This window comes from Mangifera indica, chromosome 5 (assembly GCF_011075055.1).
Source record: "Mangifera indica cultivar Alphonso chromosome 5, CATAS_Mindica_2.1, whole genome shotgun sequence".
Classification (NCBI taxonomy): Eukaryota; Viridiplantae; Streptophyta; class Magnoliopsida; order Sapindales; family Anacardiaceae; genus Mangifera; species Mangifera indica.
The window spans coordinates 16,113,334-16,138,821 of NC_058141.1; the positions used below are offsets into that span (position 1 = coordinate 16,113,334).

At 35.0% G+C, this 25,488-nt stretch overlaps 6 protein-coding genes and 1 pseudogene across 9 annotated transcripts; 4 read left to right on the top strand and 3 right to left on the bottom strand.

Annotated features, from left to right (window-relative positions):
* The first annotated feature begins 926 nt into the window (after positions 1–926).
* LOC123217291 lies at positions 927–5,275 on the top strand (annotated as a pseudogene).
* Positions 5,276–6,500: 1,225 nt separating this feature from the next.
* Positions 6,501–8,261, top strand: LOC123217292 (protein transport protein Sec61 subunit gamma-like). 3 transcript variants are annotated; one of them, XR_006502455.1, is made up of 4 exons: positions 6,501–6,671; positions 6,770–6,885; positions 7,089–7,181; positions 8,015–8,261. XR_006502455.1 is itself a non-coding variant. In XM_044638224.1 (3 exons), the coding sequence occupies exons 1-2, from the start codon at positions 6,578–6,580 to the stop codon at positions 6,883–6,885; spliced, it is 210 nt and encodes a 69-aa protein (XP_044494159.1). In that variant the 5' UTR covers positions 6,505–6,577; the 3' UTR covers positions 8,015–8,261. The 3 variants fall into 3 exon arrangements, 1 of the variants encoding a protein (XP_044494159.1); XR_006502454.1 differs by having other exon boundaries at positions 7,116–7,181; XM_044638224.1 differs by lacking the exon at positions 7,089–7,181 and having other exon boundaries at positions 6,505–6,671.
* Positions 8,262–8,878: 617 nt separating this feature from the next.
* LOC123217293 (acetolactate synthase 3, chloroplastic-like) lies at positions 8,879–11,274 on the top strand. The gene has a single exon (XM_044638225.1). It carries the CDS (start codon positions 9,010–9,012, stop codon positions 11,008–11,010), a length of 2,001 nt encoding a protein of 666 aa, XP_044494160.1. The 5' UTR covers positions 8,879–9,009; the 3' UTR covers positions 11,011–11,274.
* Positions 11,275–11,735: 461 nt separating this feature from the next.
* Positions 11,736–14,638, bottom strand: LOC123217295. The gene is made up of 3 exons (XM_044638228.1): positions 13,160–14,638; positions 12,973–13,065; positions 11,736–12,884 (listed from the first exon to the last, which is right to left on the bottom strand). Exons 1-3 carry the CDS (start codon positions 13,205–13,207, stop codon positions 11,979–11,981), a joined length of 1,047 nt encoding a protein of 348 aa, XP_044494163.1. The 5' UTR covers positions 13,208–14,638; the 3' UTR covers positions 11,736–11,978.
* Positions 14,639–14,658: 20 nt separating this feature from the next.
* LOC123217296 (glucuronoxylan 4-O-methyltransferase 1-like) lies at positions 14,659–16,062 on the top strand. The gene has a single exon (XM_044638229.1). The coding sequence runs from the start codon at positions 14,815–14,817 to the stop codon at positions 15,817–15,819; it is 1,005 nt and encodes a 334-aa protein (XP_044494164.1). The 5' UTR covers positions 14,659–14,814; the 3' UTR covers positions 15,820–16,062.
* A 171-nt stretch (positions 16,063–16,233) lies between these two features.
* On the bottom strand, positions 16,234–19,761 carry LOC123217294 (TITAN-like protein). Of its 2 annotated transcripts, none has more exons than XM_044638227.1 (7): positions 19,311–19,761; positions 19,092–19,218; positions 18,365–18,692; positions 18,178–18,218; positions 17,891–17,936; positions 17,263–17,672; positions 16,234–16,704 (listed from the first exon to the last, which is right to left on the bottom strand). In XM_044638227.1, the coding sequence occupies exons 1-7, from the start codon at positions 19,757–19,759 to the stop codon at positions 16,654–16,656; spliced, it is 1,452 nt and encodes a 483-aa protein (XP_044494162.1). In that variant the 5' UTR covers positions 19,760–19,761; the 3' UTR covers positions 16,234–16,653. The 2 variants fall into 2 exon arrangements, with proteins under 2 accessions (XP_044494162.1, XP_044494161.1); XM_044638226.1 differs by having other exon boundaries at positions 17,891–17,945.
* Positions 19,762–23,492: 3,731 nt separating this feature from the next.
* LOC123217438 (zinc finger protein SHOOT GRAVITROPISM 5-like) lies at positions 23,493–24,335 on the bottom strand. Its single transcript, XM_044638472.1, has one exon. The coding sequence runs from the start codon at positions 24,330–24,332 to the stop codon at positions 23,697–23,699; it is 636 nt and encodes a 211-aa protein (XP_044494407.1). The 5' UTR covers positions 24,333–24,335; the 3' UTR covers positions 23,493–23,696.
* Positions 24,336–25,488: the final 1,153 nt, after the last annotated feature.

Consider the following 25,488-nt stretch of genomic DNA (forward strand, 5'->3'; position numbering starts at 1 on the left):
TAAATTTTAAAAATTTTAAATATTTATTTATTAATTAATAAAATTTATTAAATTTAAAAATATAATTATTATTTAATCGATAAAATTTTATTTTATTTTTTAATTAATTTTAAAAATTAATAAATTTTTAAAATTTTAAATTTTAAAAAATTATATTTTTCTCTTTATTAGGATAACTCAAAAATGTAAAAAAATTTTCAATGGTGAAATCACGTTAATCATTTTCTTCAAGATTGACAATCGATGATCGTATGTTTTTTCTCTCTCTTTTTTTAAAGAGGTAAATTAACATCGATAATTTGTGATAGATGATTTAAAATGAAATATCAGATGCATCATGCAAAAAGTGTACCACATTAAATGCAAGACAAAAATATTATCACTACATAAGCATACCTTAAGTCTCCATATATCATCCATTTATGCATAAGAGTGAAAAATTTTCGAAGTCTTATTTGCGTTTTATAAATTTAGAAACAGTTGTCATACAACAAATATTCTCCTTAACCATATTCAAGAAAACAACACACAATGCTCAACTAGGCAATGCTAGCTCCTCGATGAGTGACCAAGCAAGTTATTGGTTTGCACATCAGCTTAGAATATATATAAAAAATCTCTTTATCCATAAATAATAAGATTGAGGTCATGTAATTATTTTATTTTCATAAAATTAGAATATTAATAAATTTCTAGATCTAATATTGTATTAAAAAAATATATAATATACTTATATATAAAACTATCTTTTTGTCTCACAAATACAAAGGATTGTAAAACGGAGGGAGACACACCACATCTTTTTCACAAGAACATAAATAACATAATTATAAAAGTAAATTTCCCAAAAATAAACTAAAAACATTTTATTTTTTTAATATTGGATTGAACAACGTGGAAAAAGATCTGCTAAATACAGACTCAGAAATCTCGTCACGCCTGTATCTTATCGCATTCTCTTTCTCCCAAACAAAATCTCAACCATCCATTCCTTCATTCATCTCTCCCCACTGCAATCCGATCAAACAAACTCACATCTGTCCACATTTCAATCATCGAACAAACATCACCAATCCACGATCATCAAAAATCTTAATCATAATCATATTCAAAATCCAATGGAGAACACCCAGCAAGGTCAATCCTCCTCATACCCACAGCCCCAACCTCCTTCCTCTGCTGCTTCTCCAGCTGTCGCCGCACCTTTTCACCACCTCCTTCAACAGCAGCAGCAGCAGCTCCAAATGTTTTGGTCCTACCAGCGTCATGATATTGAACAAGTCAATGATTTCAAGAACCACCAGCTCCCTCTTGCTCGCATCAAGAAAATCATGAAAGCCGATGAAGACGTTCGCATGATCTCCGCTGAAGCCCCTATTTTGTTTTCTAAGGCTTGCGAGCTTTTCATTTTGGAGCTCACTATTCGCTCCTGGCTTCACGCTGAAGAAAACAAGCGAAGGACTTTGCAAAAAAACGACATAGCTGCGGCCATTACTAGGACCGATATTTTTGATTTTTTGGTTGATATTGTGCCTAGAGATGAGATTAAGGAAGAGGCTGCCGGATTGGGAGGGATGGTGGGGGCCACCGCCAGTGGAGTGCCATATTATTATCCGCCCATGGGCCAGCCCACCGGTGCTGCTGGGCCTGGAGGGATGATGATTGGTCGGCCCGCCGTTGATCCTACTGGAGTTTACGTTCAGCCGCCCAGTCAGGCCTGGCAGTCTGTGTGGCAGACAACGGGTGCAGGAGACGATGGTTCTTACGGGAGTGGAGGGAGCGCTGGCGGGCCAAACTAATCTTGATGGCCAAAGCTACGGTATGATTTTATTTTTTTTAGTGATCGTTTCCGTGCCTTTTGTTTTGGATTTCTGTGCTTTTTTTTTTTTTTTGTTATTCAAATTTTATTTTGATTGTCCCTTTTTGTTTTGTATTTGATGATTTTGTTTTTCGGTAGAGGGTTACGTTTAAAGTAATTACTTATTTGAAATTTAGCTGTGTAGGACAAGAAGGTGTTTCTTTTTGGACAGATATTTAACTAACATGGTTTGGAATTTTCTAGGGTTTCTGTATGACTGACATCAACTTACTAGATTTGTGCCCTGGGGTTTCTAGTTGTTGTAATTCTTTGAATCTAATTCTAATCTTTGAATTCCATTTACATTCAAAGTGTTGGTATGGGATCGTGATGAAATGATGTAGTCATTTATGCATTCAATTTTCAAGCACGTTTCTTCGTGTTCGAGTAGCAGAAATGCATCAACAGATGTGAAGAAGCTGTTTGTATTCTTCCACGCTACTCACATTGGATGCTTTGATGAACAATTGTTTTCAATGAATAAGTAGAGGTTGATCAAAGAAGTTGAGGTTTTTTGTAGCTGTAAGCTGGATGTGAAGCAGTTGTTGGAAATAACTAATCTTAGAGGAAGAGTTAGAGACTGAAGAAATAATGGAGGTTGTTAAACAGCTTGAGAAATTCTATTCAAAGAAGAGGGAACTTGTGAAATTTCCTTATAGTGGTTATATGTGAGAGCTCTTTATGGAAGGGAGCATTTTGTACTGGCTACAAATGGTTCATGTTAAAGTGCTGGATATGCATTGTATAGATAAAGTGATTTTAGGCAATGCTATTGTTATAATAGGTTAGTAGCTACCCATAATCGAAAGGATATGGGATGCCAACTAAGAACTTTTTGAGAAACAGTCTAGTGAGCATCCTTTTTCATCATTTAGTGAACCAAGACTGTTTCAGATAGTCAATTGGTAATTAGGAAGCTCTAGTAACAGAAAAACAAAAGATTGAGATGTGCAATTTTAAGTTACTTTAGTTCTTACTCCTGAGTGGCTTCTAACCATATGAAGCTTTCTCCAGCGAAAGTTGAAAGATACTTTTTTGGTTATAACATAGCCAAGCCTGATTACTGATATGATATTGCTTTGGCAAGCTTGAACACTTTATTTTTTGGCTTGGTGGCCTAGAGCGGAAGAAGAATGTTACTTTCTTGATAACTGAGTTTGCTCTGTAACTATGTTTTCTTTCTTTATTTTTTGCTGTATCCTAAGTTGTTTAGCAGTCAACCATCCAATATCTTTCTTAAAGGGACAGGTCTGCATGATTGGTCTCATCAATTAATTTTTGGCTTTTAAGGGGTTATTGGTTTAGGAATTTATGACAATAAACCAACAGAAGATGGGCGTATGTGATTTTTCTCTGCCAGTTAAACTTCCGTAGTTGTTTCTAAGTTAAACCCATGTTATTTTTAGCTTGACTTTAACTTAAAGTTGAGTTCAGCTTTGGTTTGAAATATGACCGAGATAAGCCCGAATATGTCAGTTTTTTATTTGGCTCTTTTCTCTGCCCTATAAGTGAGGCATTTTACCTGGTTTAATTATGATATTTTCTTTCTTGAGATTGTTGGTCTTCTGTTTGTAATTAATAAACTATAAGATTTTTTGCAATAATATAATGGGAGCTCAATGAACATGTAGGAAAGGTGAAGAGATTTATTAATTTAAAAAAAAAGGAGAACATACACTGCAAAATGGGAATATCTATTTTTTTTGGTATTACAAAGTGTGAATATCTCTTATAATGCTAGAATGTATGCTAGCTTTCTTAGTCACAATGAATATCCTTCCAATTTGATTTGCAGCTATATTTATGCAGTTTGATCTAGAACATGACATACTACTTAAGCAAAAGGTCATCATCCTTTCATTTGAGCTATGTGAAGTGCACCGTATAGCATACTTACAAGAAGCATAAGGTGGAAAAGTATTCAAATTTGTTTTCGCTTGTAGCCTCAGGCATAATGCCATGCATGGCATACTTGTTATGATGATATATCTCATATTTGATTTGTTTTTTAAAAAATTGTGGATATTTGTATTCAAACTCCTAGGAAAATAAATGCATTTCCTGTTGCTTTTTATCATTGAAGTGAGTGAATAATATTTTATCATGCAATGGTTATTGTTAGGCCCCAAATATTATTTAGGAATAGTTTGAGAATATTGTTTAAGAATATTTAATTAGGAATAGTTTATAATTTATGAATAATTAGGAAACATTATTTAGGAATATTAATTAGGAATTATTATTTAAATTAAATAATATTACCAATTAGATTTAGATTCTTTGGAAGTCCGATTAGAGTTAGATTTTTAAAAATATAAAATATAGGGTTTTGAGAGGATTGGGATGAGCATTGGAAAATCTAATTTCAGCGTAACATTGTATTTTGGATGGTGGACTATCCCTTGCAATCTCTTGGCGGAGTGCTAGAGATATTAGATTCTTCTATTGTAATTGATTTTTTTCCCATCAATAAAATATTCAATTTAGTCTATTTAAATTTCATTTATTTCAATTCAATTCAACAAAATCTTGGTTCACAACAATTGGTATAAGCATAGATGATCCAAAATCCATAGTCAATACTAGAATGGACAATTGGGTAGATTTGTTGAGAAAGAAATTTGGGAATTAATTGTGGCAACAAGAGCAAAACGAATGTGGTAATCAACTGCCAAAATCCAAGCAAAAATTTGAGGCTCAATTTCGGAAAATGGAAGAGCTGTTTCCGGAGATTTTGACTTTGTTGGTGGCATGAGGAAAATACTAACCTGACAGCAAGGGACCACCAAATCCACTTCTGCCGATGAACAATTGCTAGCCCATTCTAAGTTGTCCATGATCACTTCTTAAATTGCCTATTGAATGGGAAATCGAGTTTGACAAGGGATTCCCTTAGCTAATTACCATGGTTCCCTAGAAATCTTTGAATTGGTTGCATAAAGATGGGATGAGATGGTCTATATTTCATCTCATGATGATCTTAATTATTTGGAACTTAGGTATTAGGAAAGAAAAGTAAGTTTTCTTTTGACCACAATTGCAATGTATATTTGTGAAAGGAAAAGTGCTCTAATTGATCTCATTTATGCCATTTGCTGTTCAATCTGTGCAGCAAAGTAGCTGATCAATCTCAAATTATTCTTCCTGTTCTGTGCAGCAAAGTAGCTCATGTGCTGATGATACAGTCAGTATATACTGTGGTGTGGCAGAAGGCATTGAAGGTCAGCCGATGCCTTTGGAATTTTGCTTAAGAAATGATTATAAATGCACTTGCCTGTATTACTTATGGAGACTGCTTTCACATGACTTCATTAGAAACTGGTGAAAAACTTTTAACTTGATTTAGTGGCAGCGAAACTATTGCTGTTATGACTAGCCTAATTTTTATCTAATGTGCAGATCTGGATTTGTGAACCATCCGTTTTTCTGAAGTATTATAGTTTGTTTATATTTATTAACTCGAATATATTAGTTGGTGCCTCTGTCTCTGTCTCATAGTTAGCGTTTCTCTATTTCTCAACATAAGAACATTCTTCTTCTTCTTCTGCTTGTTCTTCTTCTTCTTCTTTTCTCACTTAGGAGGGGCTTCAAATTAATTAGCTTGAATATAAAAAAATTATCCCCTTTATTTACCAAAGTTTCGTAGCTTTTATATTAATGACTGAACCACCTCAATTATATAAAGATGAGAGAAAATTGAGAGTTGGTGCCCCATTAACATTGGGTAGCTTGCTCCATCTTTGTGCTGTTTTTAAACACCCCACTGGGACATCGCCCACATAGAAATCTTTGGTGAGATCAGACCAAAGATTAAGTCGTGGCTCTCTAGCCCCTCGGCCATTTGTAAACAATTTTGACTCGTTCGTATCTTGATAGTGTCTTAGGTAATACGCAAAATCTACCAAGTATTTGTCAATCCTAGTAAGTAGCGAATTTTTTGTAAAAATATATTCTTCTTCATAGATATTTGATATTTCTCAGCAAGGCATGTTAGTTTGTTGGTTAGTCATTCACGTAAAATATATACGACAAACTTTTTCTTGAATTTTCGTACCAACGAACGAAATAATAATGTTAGATTTCAATTATTTTACTTCATTAATCTGGTGGCGTAGATTTTATATATATTTTAATATTAATGAGACATTTTTTTATCAACGCGGAAAGTGAGCCAGACACCAATAGTAACGTAACTTTCCAAAATTGTGCACTGTACGCGAAGGGATGAAAGCGTACTGTGGGTAATACAAAAATCAGAGTCTACCAATTTTGACTTGTTACGGTAACAAACAAAAATTTAAAAGCCTAAGGGCATTTGGTTTCAATTTTTTAAAAATATTTCGATAATTTATTTTATATATATTTTTTGATTTACCAATAATATAAAATTATAATAATATTTTATTATTAATATTAATATAATAATAATATAAATAGCAATCAGATTTTATCTTTATTTTTAATATTTAAATATTATCAAATAATTTTAATTTTATTATAATTATATTATTATTTATTAATTTTTTAAAAAAAATAAATTTATTTTTAATTAATATAATAAATATTTAAAAATAATTATATTCAATAATCTTTTAAGTATTCTATTTTAAAGATAATTTTTTTATTTTAATAATAAAATATTACCCAAATCTAACACTCGAAAAAACATTACACGGTAAACACCATCTTGAATCCTAGACTTCGATCAGAGCTTCAGAAATGGACGCTCTAGACTCCGTCATGGATCCTCTCAGGGAATTTTCCAAGGGCAGCGTCCGCCTCGTCAAGCGCTGCCACAAGCCTGATCGCAAAGGTTTTGCATTTTTTTATATATCCTTATAATAATTATTTGGCTTATGTATTCGTACTTCTGAAATTAGGGTTTTAATTTTTTTTTTCTTTGGTGCGTAGAATTCACCAAGGTTGCGTTCCGTACAGCCATCGGGTTTGTGGTTATGGGATTTGTTGCATTTTTCGTTAAATTGATCTTCATTCCCATTAACAACATCATCGTTGGTTCTGGATAGGTAATTTAATTGTACTCTATTTAGGATTTGCATGGTTGGTTGGATAGTTGATGTTATGATGTGTGTATGTATTTGGATATGTTGCTGTGTTAGAAATTCTGTTTTTTTTTTTTTTTTGACGTTTTGACTCTGCTAATCTAATGTTATTATAATTTTAATATTGAGAGATTAGTTTTTTTGCCGATAAATTGTTGGAGTTATAGGTCTCTTTTGGCTTATGGATGATTTAGGGAAGTAATGAAGTCATGACAATGATCTTTATGGATGAAGTTGGCTCACGGAATTTCCACCAGAGGGTAATGAGTCAGTGAAGAAGGGGTGGTTTGTAATATTTATTAGTCATGTGTTGTATATTTCCGAAATGATGTCTTTTTTTTAAGGCAATTACCGAAATGATTTCTTGTTACTATTGTTATTTTAATTTTGCTATTGAAGGTTAGAAGAAGCATATGCTTATTATTAGTATGCCATACGTTACCTTTGTTTTTTTCTCTGAATATAATGTATTTTTGTTCTGTGTCAAACTCAGTTGTCATTTTTTTAGTGGTTTTGTTGTTGAGGTGGACTATCCAGGAATTGAAGAATACTTAGAGGTTTTGTTAGTCTATAGATTGGTTCCTGGAAAGATCATGAACTTGTTAATGGCTCTTCATATCCTGTAAACAGACAGGAGTATAATTCAAGAGCAAATGCTTAGATATACCTGGAGATTTGATAATTATGGTATTGGTGGATTTAAGTGGTCATTCCCACTTTAACAGATATTTTTGTAGTTGCTCAACACTGATTGGACTTGAGTTTAAGTCACACCATTTGCATCTTCCCTGGTGATGAAGAAAAGTTATTGCTTGATTTTCCCTGTACTTGGGTCTTTTCTGCTGGTGGTTAGATATTATTGAGTTATGTGAAAATGGTTCAAGTTTTATTAATAAAAGCATTTATTGGTAATTGAATTTATGATAGATGTGAATTATGTAAACACACAGATTTTAGTCAATTTAACATGAATTTGTACACAAAGCTTTCTGTAATTTCTTTTTCCTATTCACAAATGATAGCATCAAAGTTTTTTTCTGGTAATCTTATTGGTACTGACATTAGACTGAAACTGATTTATGTATTCTTGCAGGCCCGTTTCGAAATTGAAGATATTTAGGGGGATGGAATCAGTCCGGCCAGCATCCAAAGAGGTGCTTAGCATAGAACATTTAGGCCTTTTTATTTTAGATGTATCAGTACTTTGAGTGAACTTGTAATCGGTGGAATGAAAACATTTGGGATCTCTTTGAAGCTGTTTTATCTTTGATGGTTTCGGGCAGCATCGATATAAATTCATTTGTTTTTACAGAGTTAATTTTCATATTTAGTTTCTCCAAGAATCTTATTTCACTGTACCATCATAACTCATTCGGACTTTGGTTGAGATTGTTAGATGGTGTAGAGAATACTTCCTTCTTATTTATTATTTACAAGAAATGGGTATTCAAATCTTTCAGTAAGAAAGTTTAACTTTATCTCAATGCAAATTAGGAGTGTTCACAATTGTTTGTTTTAAAAAAATTGTAAACAAAAACTGAATCAAATTTTTATTAATCAGTTTTTAATCAAATTTAAAAAATCATTTTATTTTTTTTGTTTTTTAAAATAAGTTTGATATTTTATTATAATATTTTTAATGTTTTTAAAAATTTGTTTGATTTGATTAATCCATTTTAAAAATAGACAAATATCAGTAATTAAAAAAGAAATATCCTTAAAATTTTTTGTATTGTTCGGAAAAACTTTTAAAATTTTATTAATATTATTAATATTTTTAAAAGTTATAATTTATTATCTAAATTTTCTGTAAAGAAAAATTAAAAAAAATAGAAAATAGAAAAAAAAGTGGATAAGACACGAGAATATGTGTTTTCTTGCCTTGTAAAAATTTGTCCACGCTTTTTTTTTAATATTGACGCAAACTGGACAGGTGTTGGCTCAATTTAAAGGTGAATGGATGCAAATTCGATACTTTTTTGCGTGATACACGAGAACATCCTTAAGAGGATTCGTTGCCCCGCTTAAGGCTGCTACGCTCGCCACGCAAGCTAAACCCCTGTCAAAGCAGCCTTCCTTGTGTTGTGCATGTATTCTACAATGGCGGCCTCTTCTTCCGCCACACGCGCCGCTTTCATCAAACCCTCATTTTTCATTTCATCCACCACCATTAACAATAACAAATCTTCATTACCCATTTCAAGATCCATTCTTCCCGTTTCTTATACCTGTCAAAACCCCTCTCTCCACATCACAAGCTCTCTCCGCAAACCCACCGCCACTTCTGCTTCCACCACAACCCCAACAACGACAACGACAATCCCATTAACCAAACTTCCTCCCAGATTTTCCCCTGATGAACCCCGTAAGGGTGCTGACATCCTTGTTGAAGCTCTCGAACGTGAGGGTGTCATCGACGTCTTCGCTTACCCTGGTGGGGCTTCAATGGAGATCCACCAAGCTCTCACGCGCTCTAATATCATTCGCAACGTTCTCCCTCGCCACGAACAAGGTGGAGTCTTTGCTGCTGAGGGATACGCGCGTTCCTCGGGAAAACCTGGAGTTTGTATTGCCACGTCAGGACCCGGTGCCACCAATTTAGTAAGCGGACTCGCTGATGCGCTTCTCGATAGCGTTCCGATCGTGGCAATCACTGGTCAGGTGCCACGTAGGATGATCGGTACCGACGCTTTTCAAGAGACTCCAATTGTGGAGGTAACTCGGTCTATCACAAAACATAATTATCTTGTGCTTGATGTTGATGACATTCCTAGGATTGTTAAGGAGGCATTTTTCTTAGCAACCTCTGGTCGGCCCGGCCCGGTTTTGATTGACATACCGAAAGATATTCAACAACAGCTAGCGGTTCCTAATTGGAACCAACCAATTAGATTGCCAGGTTATATGTCTAGATTGCCTAAAGAACCCAATGAGGAACTGTTGGAGCAGATTGTGAGGTTGGTATTGGAGTCAAAAAAACCAGTGTTGTATGTTGGTGGTGGATGTTTGAATTCTAGTCAGGAGTTAAGGCGGTTTGTTGAACTCACGGGAATACCTGTAGCTAGTACTTTGATGGGTCTGGGCTCGTATCCTAGTACTGATAAGTTATCATTGCACATGCTTGGAATGCATGGGACTGTTTATGCTAATTATGCTGTGGATAAAAGTGATTTGTTACTTGCATTTGGGGTTAGGTTTGATGACCGGGTGACAGGGAAGCTTGAGGCTTTTGCTAGCCGAGCCAAGATTGTTCACATTGATATTGATTCAGCTGAGATTGGCAAGAATAAGCAGCCTCATGTGTCGGTCTGTGGAGATGTGAAGTTGGCTATGAAGGGAATAAACAAGTTGCTGGAGAGTAAAGTTGGTAGTGTTAAGTTTGATTTTTCGGCTTGGAGGGAGGAGCTTGATGAGCAGAAAGCAAAGTACCCATTGAGTTTCAAGACATTTGAGGAAGCGATTCCTCCACAGTATGCAATTCAGGTTCTTGATGAGTTAACTGAAGGAAATGCAATTATTAGTACTGGTGTTGGGCAGCATCAGATGTGGGCTGCTCAGTTTTACAAGTATAAGAGACCTCGCCAGTGGTTAACATCTGGAGGACTAGGAGCTATGGGTTTTGGATTGCCTGCTGCTATGGGAGCTGCTGTTGCAAACCCCGGTGCAGTGGTGGTAGACATTGATGGTGATGGGAGTTTTATCATGAATGTCCAGGAACTGGCCACCGTCAAGGTGGAGAATCTCCCCATTAAGATATTGCTTTTGAATAATCAGCACTTGGGCATGGTGGTGCAATGGGAGGATAGGTTTTACAAGGCAAACAGGGCTCATACATACCTGGGAGATCCATCAAGAGAGTCTGAAATATTCCCAAATATGTTGAAGTTTGCAGAGGCCTGTGGAATCCCTGCTGCACGTGTCACAAGGAAAGAAGATCTTAGAGCTGCAATTCAGACGATGTTGGACACTCCTGGGCCATACCTTCTGGATGTCATTGTTCCCCACCAGGAGCATGTCCTTCCTATGATTCCCAGTGGTGGAGCTTTTAAAGATGTGATCACAGAAGGTGATGGAAGAACAAAGTATTGATCACAAAAGCGGAAAATTTGTATTTTTGGCAACGTATCATGTTTCAGGAAATTGCAGGCTTTAGCATGAGGAGGAGCTTTTTCACCTTGCATGTTAGTGTTAAAAGACTAATGTTTGTTTTATGGACAAACCAGGCCAACCATACTGGCTTCTCTATAATTATTAGTTTGTTTATGCATCAAGTAGTTTGTCCTATTTGTTTTTTCCTCTCCTATTTAATGTTTGTATTTTCTCTCAGGAGTAATATGTGGTGCTGTTCTTTTATTTGCACTGTTTGGTGAAAATACTATTCTTCGAATTGAGATGCTTTCTTTTCCCATGTAGACACTGTAAGCGGTATATTCACCTCATGCATAAATAATTGAGCACTACTAAATGAAAGATGAAAGTCTTTGATGATAATATTTTATTACTCTGTTTGGAGCCATAGGTTATCTACCCTGTTTTTCGTTTGTTACAGTTTTTATCTCTATGACCCTTAATCAATTTCAATTAATTTCGTGATGGTCGATTAGCAAGGATTACCGGCTTGAGATGACCAAATTACTGTGAGGAATGAACTTTCGAAATTTTGAGGACACCACCCTACACGTATTAAGAGATTCTTTAACTATTTTCTAGGAAAATAGATTACTTATTATCAATTTGGATTCCATTTTCTCGGAAAGATTATACGTTTCATTGAGTGGTTATTACCCAAGCAAAACTAATATTACTTGCTTGGATCTGGAAAATACAAACATGTTTTCAGCAAAGTTTAAACACAGTTAATACATACATGTCCATTTTGAGTATATTTAATATATGTCATCAAGTAATTAGATGATTTTGTATTAAAGATAAATGAACACTCAATGTGATAATAACACATCATATATGTACTTCAAAATAGGTACGCAAAACATTGTTATAATACATAACACACCCCTTGTCACTCATTGGCCTGCGTTGAAATTGTTGTGGAAGTATCAAAGGGTCCTGATGAGAAGACAAGTGATCCTTGAAGGCCGTGCATGTGTATTTTCAATACTACATAACAAAAAATCAGGCCTGTGAAGCGCAAGATTTAGCCTATCCTTCCCTACAACAAATGCAGTTGCGTCTAGCAGAACATGCCATGAGTTCCTGTGAGCTTCTGAAACCCAATGCATGGTATAACGCGTCCCATTGATATCAGCTGGATATGAGAATAATCCTTTCGGGGCGTGCTTGCATTTTCTCCTAAAATACTGGCTAAGCTGTGATCCCTTGATCCTCAAGTCCAACCATGTCTCTGGTGCCAATATAACTTTTGATTCTTTGAAACTGGCAAATTCTCTTATGTAATCCATTTCTTCACCAATAATGCTCATGTAAAAGTTACCTCTGAAGAAAGGGTAGCTCTCCCCAACTAACATCATTGCATCCTTGTAGTTTGGAGTGAAGAGAACAAGATACTCACTATCAGGCAATCCACAATGATTCAAAACTTTGTTTCGAGCTTGGATTTCAGGAATAGAGATGAAACTTCCAGGAAAAGATGATTTCTTGGTGAGTATATCTAGCAGTCTTGATGGCTCCAACTGGGTTCTGTCCAAATAGGGGAGATTGCGCTCAGAGGTGGGTGTCGAGGGATCTCTAAAACCACCACTTCTAGGCGACTTTCCCCTGTCTTCAGGAGCAATTGCTGGTGTCTCTTCACTGATGCAAAGACTAGAGAGATCTATTCTTTCTCCTTCAATAAGGCCAGCATATTGAGGGTACTTTGCCAGGACATATTGTTCAACATATTGCATTTCTGTTGGTGTGATTGGACCTGACCATCTGAGGTCAAGTCCATGGAGCGTTGAAATGGCTTCAGCTACAATATGTGCAGGAATAACAGTATGTGCTTTCTGATTCAGTGAAAAAAATTATAAAATTAAAAACAGGAACTTGGAGGAACTCACAAAACAATAATTCAATTGAAGCTGAAATGTTTACCTTGATAACCATACTGCTCGCTCTGCCATTTTCTAACGGTGATTTGGGAACAGAAGCAAAAAGGGATCCTTCATATTCACCGTCCGTCAAGTCCTAATCAGTAAAAGTTTCAATCAGAATTTCCGCGATGATGACTCAGTAAAACCAGCCTCTAAATCAAATATGATGAAGTATTGAATATTCGTACCTTAGATCCAGCATGTGAAACAATCTGTTCCTCTGTGTTCCTCCCCATATTTCTAATTATCTGCGCCCCTCATAAATAAACAAACCAAAATTTGGGAGGAAAAGCAGAGGTATATATGCCGAAATACTCAGCCAAAACACCTCCAAAGTTCTATTTGTACAGAAGTGTGTTCTTAAAAAAGTGTTGATGATAATGGAAGGCAGAAAAAGCAGAGAGGTGAAATCAAGCTAAAGCTATCAAATGACTGCTGAGGTTACTTCGACTGTTGAAAAAAAGTGGAATACTGAATATAAATTACAGAAGCTACTCGATCATAAGAAGAAATATGTGGAATGGATGAACAAATAGAGGCTGGTATGAAGAGAGGACCCGGCCAAACCCACAGAAACAATTCCTGTTGCAGATGTGGAAATCTAAATATAAGATGTAAAGAAAAGTCTGTTAGAATAAAGAGAAAACACGTCGACGATGACAAAAGCAATGCTCTGTAACAGGGAACCTTGAAACATTATAACATTTTAAAAGGGTAACCATAGTTTGAGCTTTGAGATGATTTTCTTCAACAAGAATACAAAAGTGGCCTGATTATTAGATTAGAAATTAAACTATTGTATGGCTTAAGATTTAGCTTCCATCAATCCGACTAAACAATATAATAAATTGTGACTGAAACATCAGCCTGTGAATTAAAGATTATGAATGGAAAGCGACTTGGAGAGTACATATGGGAATTGGAATTGTGAGGCTGATGACTAGGCTTGGAGTCTACTGTTACAAATCCTCAGCAAGTTTCCATTGATCCTGTATGAATTCTCGTACACTTATCAAGGAATTTAAATCCAGAAAAGCCTTGCAAGAATGACAGTTTATGAAAGTTTTCTGTAATTTATATGCAGCCAAGTTTATATTGTTTCTGAGTAACCAACAAAATGAGAAAGGAATGATGCCGTTCAAAGATACCACTAACAAAAGATTACGTGTAGACAAACTCATCAAAACAACATTTTTTATGAGCAAATTGCTTGTAGGATGATATTATTGCATCACTGAGTTAAACCAAACATGGTTATTAGCTGTAGAAGTATTCTGCTTGCCACTTTTCCGGAAAAATTCCCTTGAAAAGGACTGAAATAATCTCTTTGTTTCCCTTTTCTCCTTGACGAATGGTTGTATTAATTTCGTTATCTTGGATGGGGTGATGTATAATTTTTGACCCATGTGAAAACAAGCTAATAGAACATCGATTCCCAGTTCCTATCAGTACCAGAAATCATTTATAAATTGTTGAAGGCATTCATCAAAGTCGAAATTTAATTGAAAGTGACAAAGCAACCACTCATTAGCCTTCTTCAATCACACTCATACACACCAAACGAGCTGAACACTGTAAAATAATTAATGGAAACAGCAACCTTTCATCAAAAGGTGCACAAATAGGCATATTTGCTTGCTAAAAAGAAATACAGCAACCGCTAACGGACAGCTCAATAAAAGAAACATATCTCTTCAAACAAAAGCAAAACCTTTTCTTCTTTCTCACTCTAGAAAATACTAAAAAGCTTCACACAATGACAACCAAACCATTTCATTGTTTGAGAAGGATGGGATAGCGGTGTGCTTGTAGAAGATATTGGATACAAAGATCGAAGAAGAAAATGCCCCCTCAAGTACCTTATTGTCGTCCTCTTCTGACGACTCTTGCTTATTCTCCATTTCCACCATCTTCAATCACCCACAAATATTGCCTAGGAACTAAGGGTAAGAGGATGAATCCTGGAAAGAATCTGATCCCTCTTCTTGTTTTCATCTTAACTACCCTCTCCATCCTCAGACTTCTCAAACTTACCATCTTTACAGCTCCTTCACGTCCTTTTTCTTCTTCACCGCCGCCTCAACAATCTCCTTCACTGCCTTTCTCTTCTTTGCCCTCACCTCAACATAATGCATGCTCCCCTCAGGCATGCAGTAATACTCCATCACACCCACTAGAAACCTCAATAAGTCCACCTAAAACTTCTTCTGCTAATGCAACCACCCTCACAAAAAAGGAATTCAAGTTTCTATTAAATCTCATTAAGCCTAAAGCACCGTGCAACCTACTTATTTTTGGGCTGGAACCCCAGTACATAAAGCTCTCAGAAATCAATGCAGGAGGAATCACCATCTTTCTAGAGGATGACTCAAACAAGATTCGAGCAATCAAAAGTAAGTCCAAGAGAACTGAAATCTACAAGGTTGAATACTCGATACCTGCAAAAGATGCTTACAAGCTGCTTAAGTATGCAAGACAGAAGCCAGCTTGTGCACCTAGATCAGGACCACTTCAAGTGTCGAAATGTAAACTGGCATTGAAAAATTTACCTCAAGAAGCTTATAAACATAAATGGGATGTGGTGGTGGTGGATGGACCAAACGGAGACACACCAGATGCACCAGGCAGAATGTCAACAATCTACACGGCTGGTATCATTGCTAGAGCTGGGAATACCACAGATGTTTTAGTGCATGATACAGATCGAACAATTGAAAAATGGTTCTCTTGGGAGTTTCTCTGTGATGATAACTTGGTGTCTTCTAAAGGAAAATTGTGGAATTTTAGGATCACGGGTCAGTCAAATTCTACAAGGTTTTGTCCCGCAAAAAAAATCGTGATAGAGTAACAGCTTTCTTTTTGGGGTGATGGCAGCTGCATTGCACCAGAAAACAAGCTCATCTATTGGCAAAAAATCTTCATTATAGACATTAGTTATTCAGCATTCGTGCAAGACAAAAGCACTGGTTCAGAGCCAAGATTATAGCAATTTTTTTTTGTCTAAGGTTGGGATTGAGTAAAATATCTATTATTTATGTTTGTTGCAAACATGTATTAGATTATATCGAAATGCGATGGTGCTATTGCTAAATCCCTCATTTTACCAATTCGCCTCTAAGCATGCTTGACCGGACAAGCACCAACAAGACAACTGCATCCCAGAAAATGTACAACAATTTGCTCAACTAGTAGGGTCTGCAATATATCTATATATATTTAAAACTATTAAATCAATGGACTTTTGACAATTACACTTCAAAAATGGCACATATAGATTGAAATCTTTGTTACCGAAAATTTAAAAACAAGGGTCATTCATCCTGGCCCTTCAAAACATTAACAACGACTCTTTTTACCATTTTTGTGTCATAGCTCACAGTTTCAAGGTGCAAGTCAGGATACAACAGCTATTTACATGACATTGGATAGAAAAGTTCAAAATGGCCCTCTGTTTTATTCATGAAAAATATGGTAATGAGATGCATCTTAATAAAAAAATACCTTTAACTGTTCTTGTTCATCCTATAATCAATAACACTAACCTCCTAATTCCGCTCTGTGCCATTCACCACAATCCCTTTCCCAAAATTTTCCCTCTGTTAGATCTAAGACAAACTTGGATGCCAAAAATTAGTCATAATACACAAGCAAACCTCCCAAAAAGGATATCGTAACAAAGCCATCATTCATTCACACGGGGATTACCACCACAATCTTCATTTGCATCTCTTCGCTGCGAGAAGAAATATAAAATGTGTGAACATAGAACTTCATCAAATAAACCCTAAGCACAATTAAAACTTAAAAGAAATACTCTCAATGCCAGAGCAAAGTACCATTGTCAACCATTTAATAAGCAGCAAGCTCTTTCTAGGCATATATACCTAAACTTTTGTCCACCTCACCAAAGCAAAGGTTGATTACTTACAATCTAATTAATTTTAAACAGCAGGAAGTATTTATGGAACTCCATTGTTGAAAAGTCAAATTGCAATGATCAGCAGAGACCTAATCTACTGTTTTCCTTCGGAAATAGAGCAGTAGACCATCTAAAATTCTAAACAAAAGCAAGCCTCTAAGTTCCATAGAAAACTCAATTATCAAGCAGCAAATTTACATGTTACAAAATCCTATTATTCCCATATGGAGACTGGAAACTCAGGCAATGCGATTGAATATGGCAGCATTAAAAAATAATAATAATAAAATTCTATCATCACATATCATCAGAGCATAGGTGGAAAAGAAATTTACACCCTAATTAAAAAGCATATGGGGATGGAATGCTCACCATTCGTTTACTGATATAAGGCTGAATCTTCATTGACATCTCAGTGTGATTTTGAGCTTTTGGTTGTTTTTTCCTTTCAATTTCAAATTCCTTTCTAGATTCCTTTCGAGAACCTGACTGCCATACTCTACCAAAATTAGGAAGCCAGTTAGAATCAAACTCACTCTTGGCAATCTCTCCTCTCTTCTCAATTTCCATCTCCATCTTTCTCTTTTCTGCCCAAGCAGCTCCCACCCTTTTGGGGTTCAACTTAGACTTCCCAGACTTATTGGAAGGAACAAAGCCACTTAAAACTTGTTTTAGCTGATCTCCTTCAGTTGCATCAAGCCATGGAGGAGGTGCCCCAGAATGCACATTTCCTGCAGCCTCTTGTGGAGCCATAGAAGAAATTTGAGTTATATTCTGCAAACCTAAAGAGAAAAAGAATCATAACATGAGGAATTTAGATCATATCTAAACCATAACACCTAGGCATACATATAAGAACTTTAAGCATAATTTGTTGTAAACTCAGTACAAAGAAAACGTGTCACTCAAGTAATGTATGCAGATGGTGACTCATGTACCAGGAAAAATGACAAAGATGAAATTGAAATCAAAGCAAAGAGAAGTATTCAAAGAGAATTACCCTGAGAATTGATCACTCTATTAATAACTCTTTCATCCTCAGACACCTGATGCACCTATGTGAAACATATTACATATATTTGCAATAAATCTTTCAATAATTGTATACATTTACAGAAATTTGGTAAGGGCAACCATGCAACTTTAAGTCAAAAAAACATGCAAGAAACTTGAGAACAGAAAAAGCTATGACGAGTTTAGCCCAAAAAAGTCATCAAGAAAGCATTGACATTTGGAAGAATGAAAAAAAAATAAACACAAAACAATAGTGTAGATGGATAAACTTACCTCTTCTCTGCCGAGGTAGATATTGCCTGAACGGTTTGTGCCTTTAAAAAGGTTATTGCTGTTAGATAGATGATGCAAACAATAGTATATAGCAAAGACTACATTAAATAATCTAATTTCATGGGAGGAACAACACTTCAACAACTAAAATAACGAAAGAAGAATCAAATACAAAGATCTTGCTTACCTGTCATGCCATTTAAATTCCCTAAAATTGAACCAGAGGAAGCATCTCCATGCATGAGAGATGTAACAGCATGCAAATGTGAACCAATATTTGCAACTTCAGAGAGTCCAGAATGAGATACCTGATACTCATTTGTATGAAACTGTAAAGGTATAACACCATTTGAAATGTTTGAATAAAGAGGCTGAACATTATTGTTTTCAAAGTTATTCATATTTTCAAAGCTGAGTTCATTGTGGATATTATTTGAAGGTCCAAATAGTGCTCCCCGAGATCCTTCACAAGAGGGCACAGCTCCAGTCTCCAATGATTTGCACTTCTTCTCCCACTACAATCACAACAAACAGCTGCTCACTATTATGCATGTATCTTCTAAAGGTACACTCTTCTTTCTTCTTACATTTACCCCGAGAACAACATAAAACAATCTTAATTGCAATTAAAAGAAACATTAACTATAAAAATGTGCCATAAATCAACATTAATGCAAAACACATCAAACCACAAGTGTCACTCCTTATTTTATATTTTTGTTATTGATTTTCCTTGTCTCTCGTTTTGGGCAATCAGAAAATAAAATTGAAGATTCTTGATGAAATTTTCACTTGTTCTCATCGGTTTCTTCCAAAATCAAACAATTATATATAAATGATAAGATTTCGCAATGATAAAAAAATCAACAAGAAAGTAGTGAATATTTATAATAATATGGGGAACAACCGAATACCCTGGCTAAATCAGTTTCCGAAATCCTAAAAGCATCCATGCGATCCATTCCACTGCCGTATTTCCACAAGAAGTGCTTCAAATTCTTCAAATGGTCCACACTTGCTAAGTGATTAATTGCATTATTACTGATACAACAAAATCCAACAGAAATTGATGTTATTCACTAGGTTTTTTTTTTTTTTTTTTTTAAGTTTAGCATAGAGAGAGATAATCGTACCAAGCAAAGTAGCTTCCGAGCTCGTCGATATCGCAGTCGCAAAAAACGCACCAAAAGCGATTACGAAAAGCGTGTTCGTTGCGGAGGATGGCAGGGTCCTTCAAGAAGAACCGAATTTCCGTGATTTTAGATTGGACTCTGGAGAGAAACTTAGAGAGTGACTTGGTGTGGCTTGGGAAGTACTTGTGTCGCTGCCCTTCGTCGTGATTTCGGTTGCAAACTTTGCAGAACTCGAATTCGCTCTTCTTATTCTTCTTTGCATTTGCTGAATTTGACACCTTATTCGGATTACGGTTAGGGTTTGATTTCTCAGACGGTAGCTGTTCCTCCATTGCCGTACGGGTGAATTCTTTCTGGAGAGAGTAACGGGAGGAAATTTGCCTTTTTGGTAAAAGAGAAAAAATAACGGGGTCCAAATTACTAAGCGCACCCGCGTTTTTGTATGGCATTAGGTTGTCCGTAGCCTGTTCAAATAGCGTCAAAACGCACAGTTTCTCCACATTTAAAAGAGAGAGAGAGAGAATTGCAAAATGACGAAACACACCCGCGTTTTGTATGACTGTAAAAAAAACATCAATAAAATTATGTGTATTTACTTTGGATACACAAATATATACACATTTATATATATCATCATATGATTGAATGATTTTGAATTAAAAATAAAACAATAATCAATCATATAATAACATATATGAATGTGTATATATTTGTGTATCCAAAATAAGTACATATAATATTGCTCAAAAAACATATATCTCTCATTAATTAGCCCTTTTATAATTTATATCTTGATTGAATATAATTGTTGAAAAAGATGAAAGGAAGTTTTCTTTGGGCCAGTATTAGCCGGGCAAGTGTTTTCACGTAGTGTGACTGTAGCAATAGTTTGAGTCCCGCCACGACCGTCACGCAGAATTTCCCATCTTCAAAAGCAGGCCGAAAGACTTGTTCCCACTCAAGGTGAAGTGTACTTTCAAACTTATTCTTTTCAATTTATAAAAGCTCAAACTTTTATTTGTGAAAAAATTTTATTAAAAAATTTGATTAAAATTGAGAGTAAAGTTATCATTTAAAAATAAAATTTTTAAAATCAAAATTTTATTATATTTTTTTCTCTTTATTCGAAAATCTAACATTTTTTTTTAATTTAAAAAGCGATAATTTTTTCCTAAGATTTTGAAATCATTGTCAAAGACGACAGACGAAGATACTCCAACAAAAATGTTGAAAAAAATCAGTGTCATCAATGGATAGGGTTTGATTAGTAAGATGAGATAAATCGAGAGGGAGAGACAACACTATTAGAGAAGATGAATTTCGTCATCTTTAGTCATAATTTCAAAATCATAAGAGGGAGAATTGCCACTTTTCGATATTTAGATAGAGAAAAATTATTAGTTTTCAAACTGGAAGGAGGGAAAATGTAATAAAACTTTAATTTTTAAAATTTATTATTATATAACGGTTTTATACTTAATTTTAATTAAGTTTTTTAATAAAATTTTATTCAAGAATAGGAGTTTGATTTTTTAAAATTGGAGGATATGGCCTTGGGTGGGAACAAGCCTTTTGGCCTCAAAAGTAAGTTGCCTTTATTCTTGATTATGGTAATTAAAGGCTTGACCATACATTATTCAAATCTTCAAAATCTAAAAATAACTTTGACATTTTTTATGCCTAGGAAAGTTTCACTGCATGACCAATACTGAAATAATGTTTTATTTTCCAGTATATCTTTCTGTAAAACAACAATACTTCCAAACAGAGAAATATAACTGGATTGAGTTGCATAGTCTTATCTCCAGTAGCATCCAGAAATAGACATTTTATGTTCTGCCAGAATATATTACTGCACATTTCTCTCTTCATCTGTGCAGCTAGCAATGGTCGGTTTTCAAAAAAGAATTGGTACGAGAGACACCCTGAACCACTTGATGATGTATAATTATTTGATTTAACATGTCTTACAGCAGATTCAAATAATAATTATAGTGTATCACTTCACAGTAAAATGCCGACAAATGTGAAAAGACAAATATTAAGGTTTTGTCATAATGACTAGTTTGATTGATGGTTTGGCAAGTCTGTCCCACATCTTCATCCTGCTATTAGCTTTATAATGGACTTGTCACTTGATGGCCTCTTGGATCTCTCTGTTGTTAAAAATGCTAATCATCTCTGGTTCAAGTAATCATTTTCGGAAATCGAGCTTTCATCAATATGATCAGTAAGTTTCTTATGCTTTCCAGGAGAAAATGACTGCATTTTACCAGACAAAATTACTTGTCGGCAAAACAAGCAGCAAAGAAACGGTATTAACGTTGTTCTCAAGTTAGAAAAGCAAGAAAAAGATATAATGAGGTTAAGAAATATTGTTTTGATCTTTGATTAGGCGAAACACTTAATAAGATTCTCGCCACCAAATAAAGAATCAGCCAATCAGGCTATAATAATTAATTTGATGATGCTTTTTTCGGGAGGACCGGCCTAATGTTGAAACTTGGTGATTCTTTAGCCCCCACCAAATTATGTCTTGGCCACACAAAAGAATCAAGTCAGTGTATTATTGAAGGTAGCCTAATTGACAGATTAACTGCATTCAAGAGTAATATGTTTGGAGTTAGGTTGCTGACAAATCAAGCTAATTCCATTCTCATGACATGTTGAAAGGTTAGCACTGGTTATTGGGTCTGACTGATTGATGCTTTTAGAAGAGTCATCTTATCTGAAAAAACGTTTCTTTATTGTGTTGGATCCCAGACACGGATAGTGGGTGTTTGGTCTATCATAAGCAAAAGTTAAGAAGTTGAATACAAGTGGATACAGCTATCCTGTCTTCTTCTTGATGAATTTCTTGCTTTTTGTTCTGATTCATTTACCTTTCTATCTAAATCATGCTTCTCTACATGGCTTTATGCTGCCATAGTGCATGTCAGCTGGATTTAATTTGACTCTTGACACCAAATTAACTGAGTCCTCGATCATTATCTCTTTCAATATCATGCATGCTGTGATCAAGTAAAACTTCAGGACTTGGGAGTAAAGTCTGATCTCGAGCTAACAGTAGTAATGCTTAAAAGCTAATAATAAAACTATGCATACCAACTTTGAGTACATAAATAAGTATATTTTTGATATATATTGTTAAGTAATTGATGATTTTGATAGCAAATTTGTGGACTTAAAATGGTTCTGCATAACATTGCTCAAAAACTAAAAGGCTGGAGCCTTTTGGTCTATTGGCGTGTGGGCTGCAGGCTTGCCAACTTTGTATATTCTAGCATTTAATGAATCTGCTTGATTACAATTTGTGTACATTCATGTTATTTTTAACACTTCTATCAAAATAAAATCGTGGGTTTTATTATTTGATTAAACTAGCAAACAGCATGTGTTGTAATTATGAAGAAGGAATAGTTTATTGAGTTAGACAGATCGAAGGTCATCTCTTCAACCTCACTGCTATACAGTGTGGACATTCAGGCAAAAAGATTTAATTAATTTGATTATTACCTTCTTTTCCATGGATGATACAAGATTTCAAACAAGAAACAGAGCATAAACATGCAGGTTATTAATGAACTTTAATCATCTAAGCTACATAATCTGACCTTAAATTTCGCCTCTTCTCTCTCTCTCGTTAAGTATGAAACAAATATAAATGAGTTTAACGATAAGAATAACATATGATTAAAGATCAGTTTCAGCAATTAATCAAAACCGTGTAAGAGATGATGTCATGGATATTTGTTTTTAACCATAAATCATACAGCATGTTCTTCGCTTGGAGCAGTGACTCGAAAATCAAAATTCAAGTCGAAGGCCTACTACCAGTACGATCAAATTTAATTTGCAAAGACAAATGGCATTGAAACTCATTTACCATCAGTAATTTGCAGTGATGATTATACTGATTATCATCATTTACTGGACTGAGATGATCAGACTGATACATTCAGAATTTTGAAACTTACCCACTCTAATGTCGATGTAATCATTATCTTTGAATAATCAATATAATGTTTCAACTCTCAACAGCTAGCAAGACCAGCACATGTTTTGTTCATTCTAAACCTTGAATCACTGCCTACATGTCCTTTTTCATCAGTTTTTTCAAATAAGTCATCTTTTGGCTAATTAGCTAATTCATCATACAGATCATCACAATGAAAATCAAAGTAAAAAAAGGGGAAACAATTCATAATTTTACCTTTTATATATGCCACTTTAAGATTTTATTGTCTCCTTAATCATTCAGACCCTTCCTTCTGTTTAGATGAACCAAACAGCAGGAATCCAATACCCCAAATTTTCAATTTTAGTATTGATCAAGTTGATATTGGAATATACTTAACTTGAAGGGGTTAATTTAGAGTAATGGAATTAAGGCCTAAACCTTTGCCTGCAAGATTGGCAAGTGATCTCCATGCACGTAGAATCTATCTGTTTAGTTGCTTTCTCCTTCATTCTTTCAGCTTTCTCCACTCCTTCTCTTGCCCTCTCCCACATTTGTCTTGCTCTTGAAAACTCAGATTGCGCCAGCTCCATCTCTTTTCTTGTAAGCTCTCTTACTCTTTCTGCATACTCCTTCTCAATAGCAGCTAGTCTGATTTGCTCCGCTGCTTGCCATTTCAACGACTCAACATCCATACAGCTGTTTGTATCGCACTTATTAACATCACCAAACCCACAGATTTGACTAGTTAAAACACAGTTGGAGGGTGGCTGGATTGGCCTTACACTTATTGATAGTTGTAAGTCAAGTGACGGGGATTCAAACTGATTATTATGATGATGATGATGATGATCAGACGCCATTGATCGATACCTGAAGGAAGAAGAACTTGATGGGTGTGATGACATGCGTGATGAAGAAGGTATTGAAAGTGGAGTAGGAAGAAGTTGGAGCTCCTTCTGATCTTCTTCTTCCATTAAAAAGAAATAAAAAAGAGGGACAACTTCTGTTGAGTTAAGTAGTACAAAGGAACTTTGAGAACAAGGTTTGTGAGGAAGAAGCATTCATACGGGGTGACACCGGCAGAAACGACTGCTATATATAAACAACTCTTGCATCGTCAAATTACATTTACACCCTTCTTTCCCATGCAAAATGACTTAACCAACTTTTATACTATAAAAAGACTATACCCACCTTCTTCTCCATGCATGGAGGCTTAAATTTACTCGGTAATTGTCGTTGAAGTGAAAGGTTGTTTTGGTAAAATTATATGGTAATCATTTCTCAACGGTGAAAATTCCGTTATAGATGAGCCAAAACGTGAGAAAATAACGGATTACGTTTTTAGATTATGACTTATGTGTAGCCTTTATTGTTTCCTGTCAATTGTGTTGGCCTCTCTTTCTTATTATTTTAATGTGATAGCTTTATTCACTTCTTTTTCTCTTTAAGTATAGCTGAAATATTTATCACGCTGGCTAACTAACTTATGTAATCATTTTTCTATCTTATTTCTTTATGATTTTATACAAAAAAAAAAGCAAAATCTTTATGAGTTTTCGGCTTATAAAATTAAATAAAATAATTTAATTAATGGAAAAAAAAAATATAATTTCCAAATACATAAACCCCAATTCATAAATTGAAACTAAAATGAAAATATAATTGGAAGTGGGTAAACCTTAGAAGTTGTTGAATGGAAAGGAGAGCTGAAGTTGAACTTTTTTTGGGATGTGAGACGAAGGCTAATGGTGTGGGTGTGTAATAATTAGAGTAGCACGTGCGGGAGAGGTTAAGAGAGGCTTTTTGTTTTGAGATGGATTATTATTATTATTATTATTTTCTTTGGTTTTGCTTTTATGGTAGGCCTAAGTTGCTCAAAAAGCTCTTCACTTTCTAACTCAGCACCACACACTCACTCCAGATCGGCACGTGGGATGGCCACACTGATGTGCCTGACCATAATTGTCAAAACAGACTCTGTCACTTGGACCGTTCATTTGTGGGGCCCTTTTTGATAGACCTTTCCTCATCCTACATCAGGTGGGTGGGTCTGATTGATTCATTAAATTATTTATTTATTTATTTATTTTTCATTAATTGGAAATATGTGTTTGTTTTTATTATTTTGTTATTTTGTAAAATCCGAAATTATTTAACAATTAAAACAGGAAAGTAATTTTTTTTTTCTTGTGCATGTGCAAGATTAATTATATT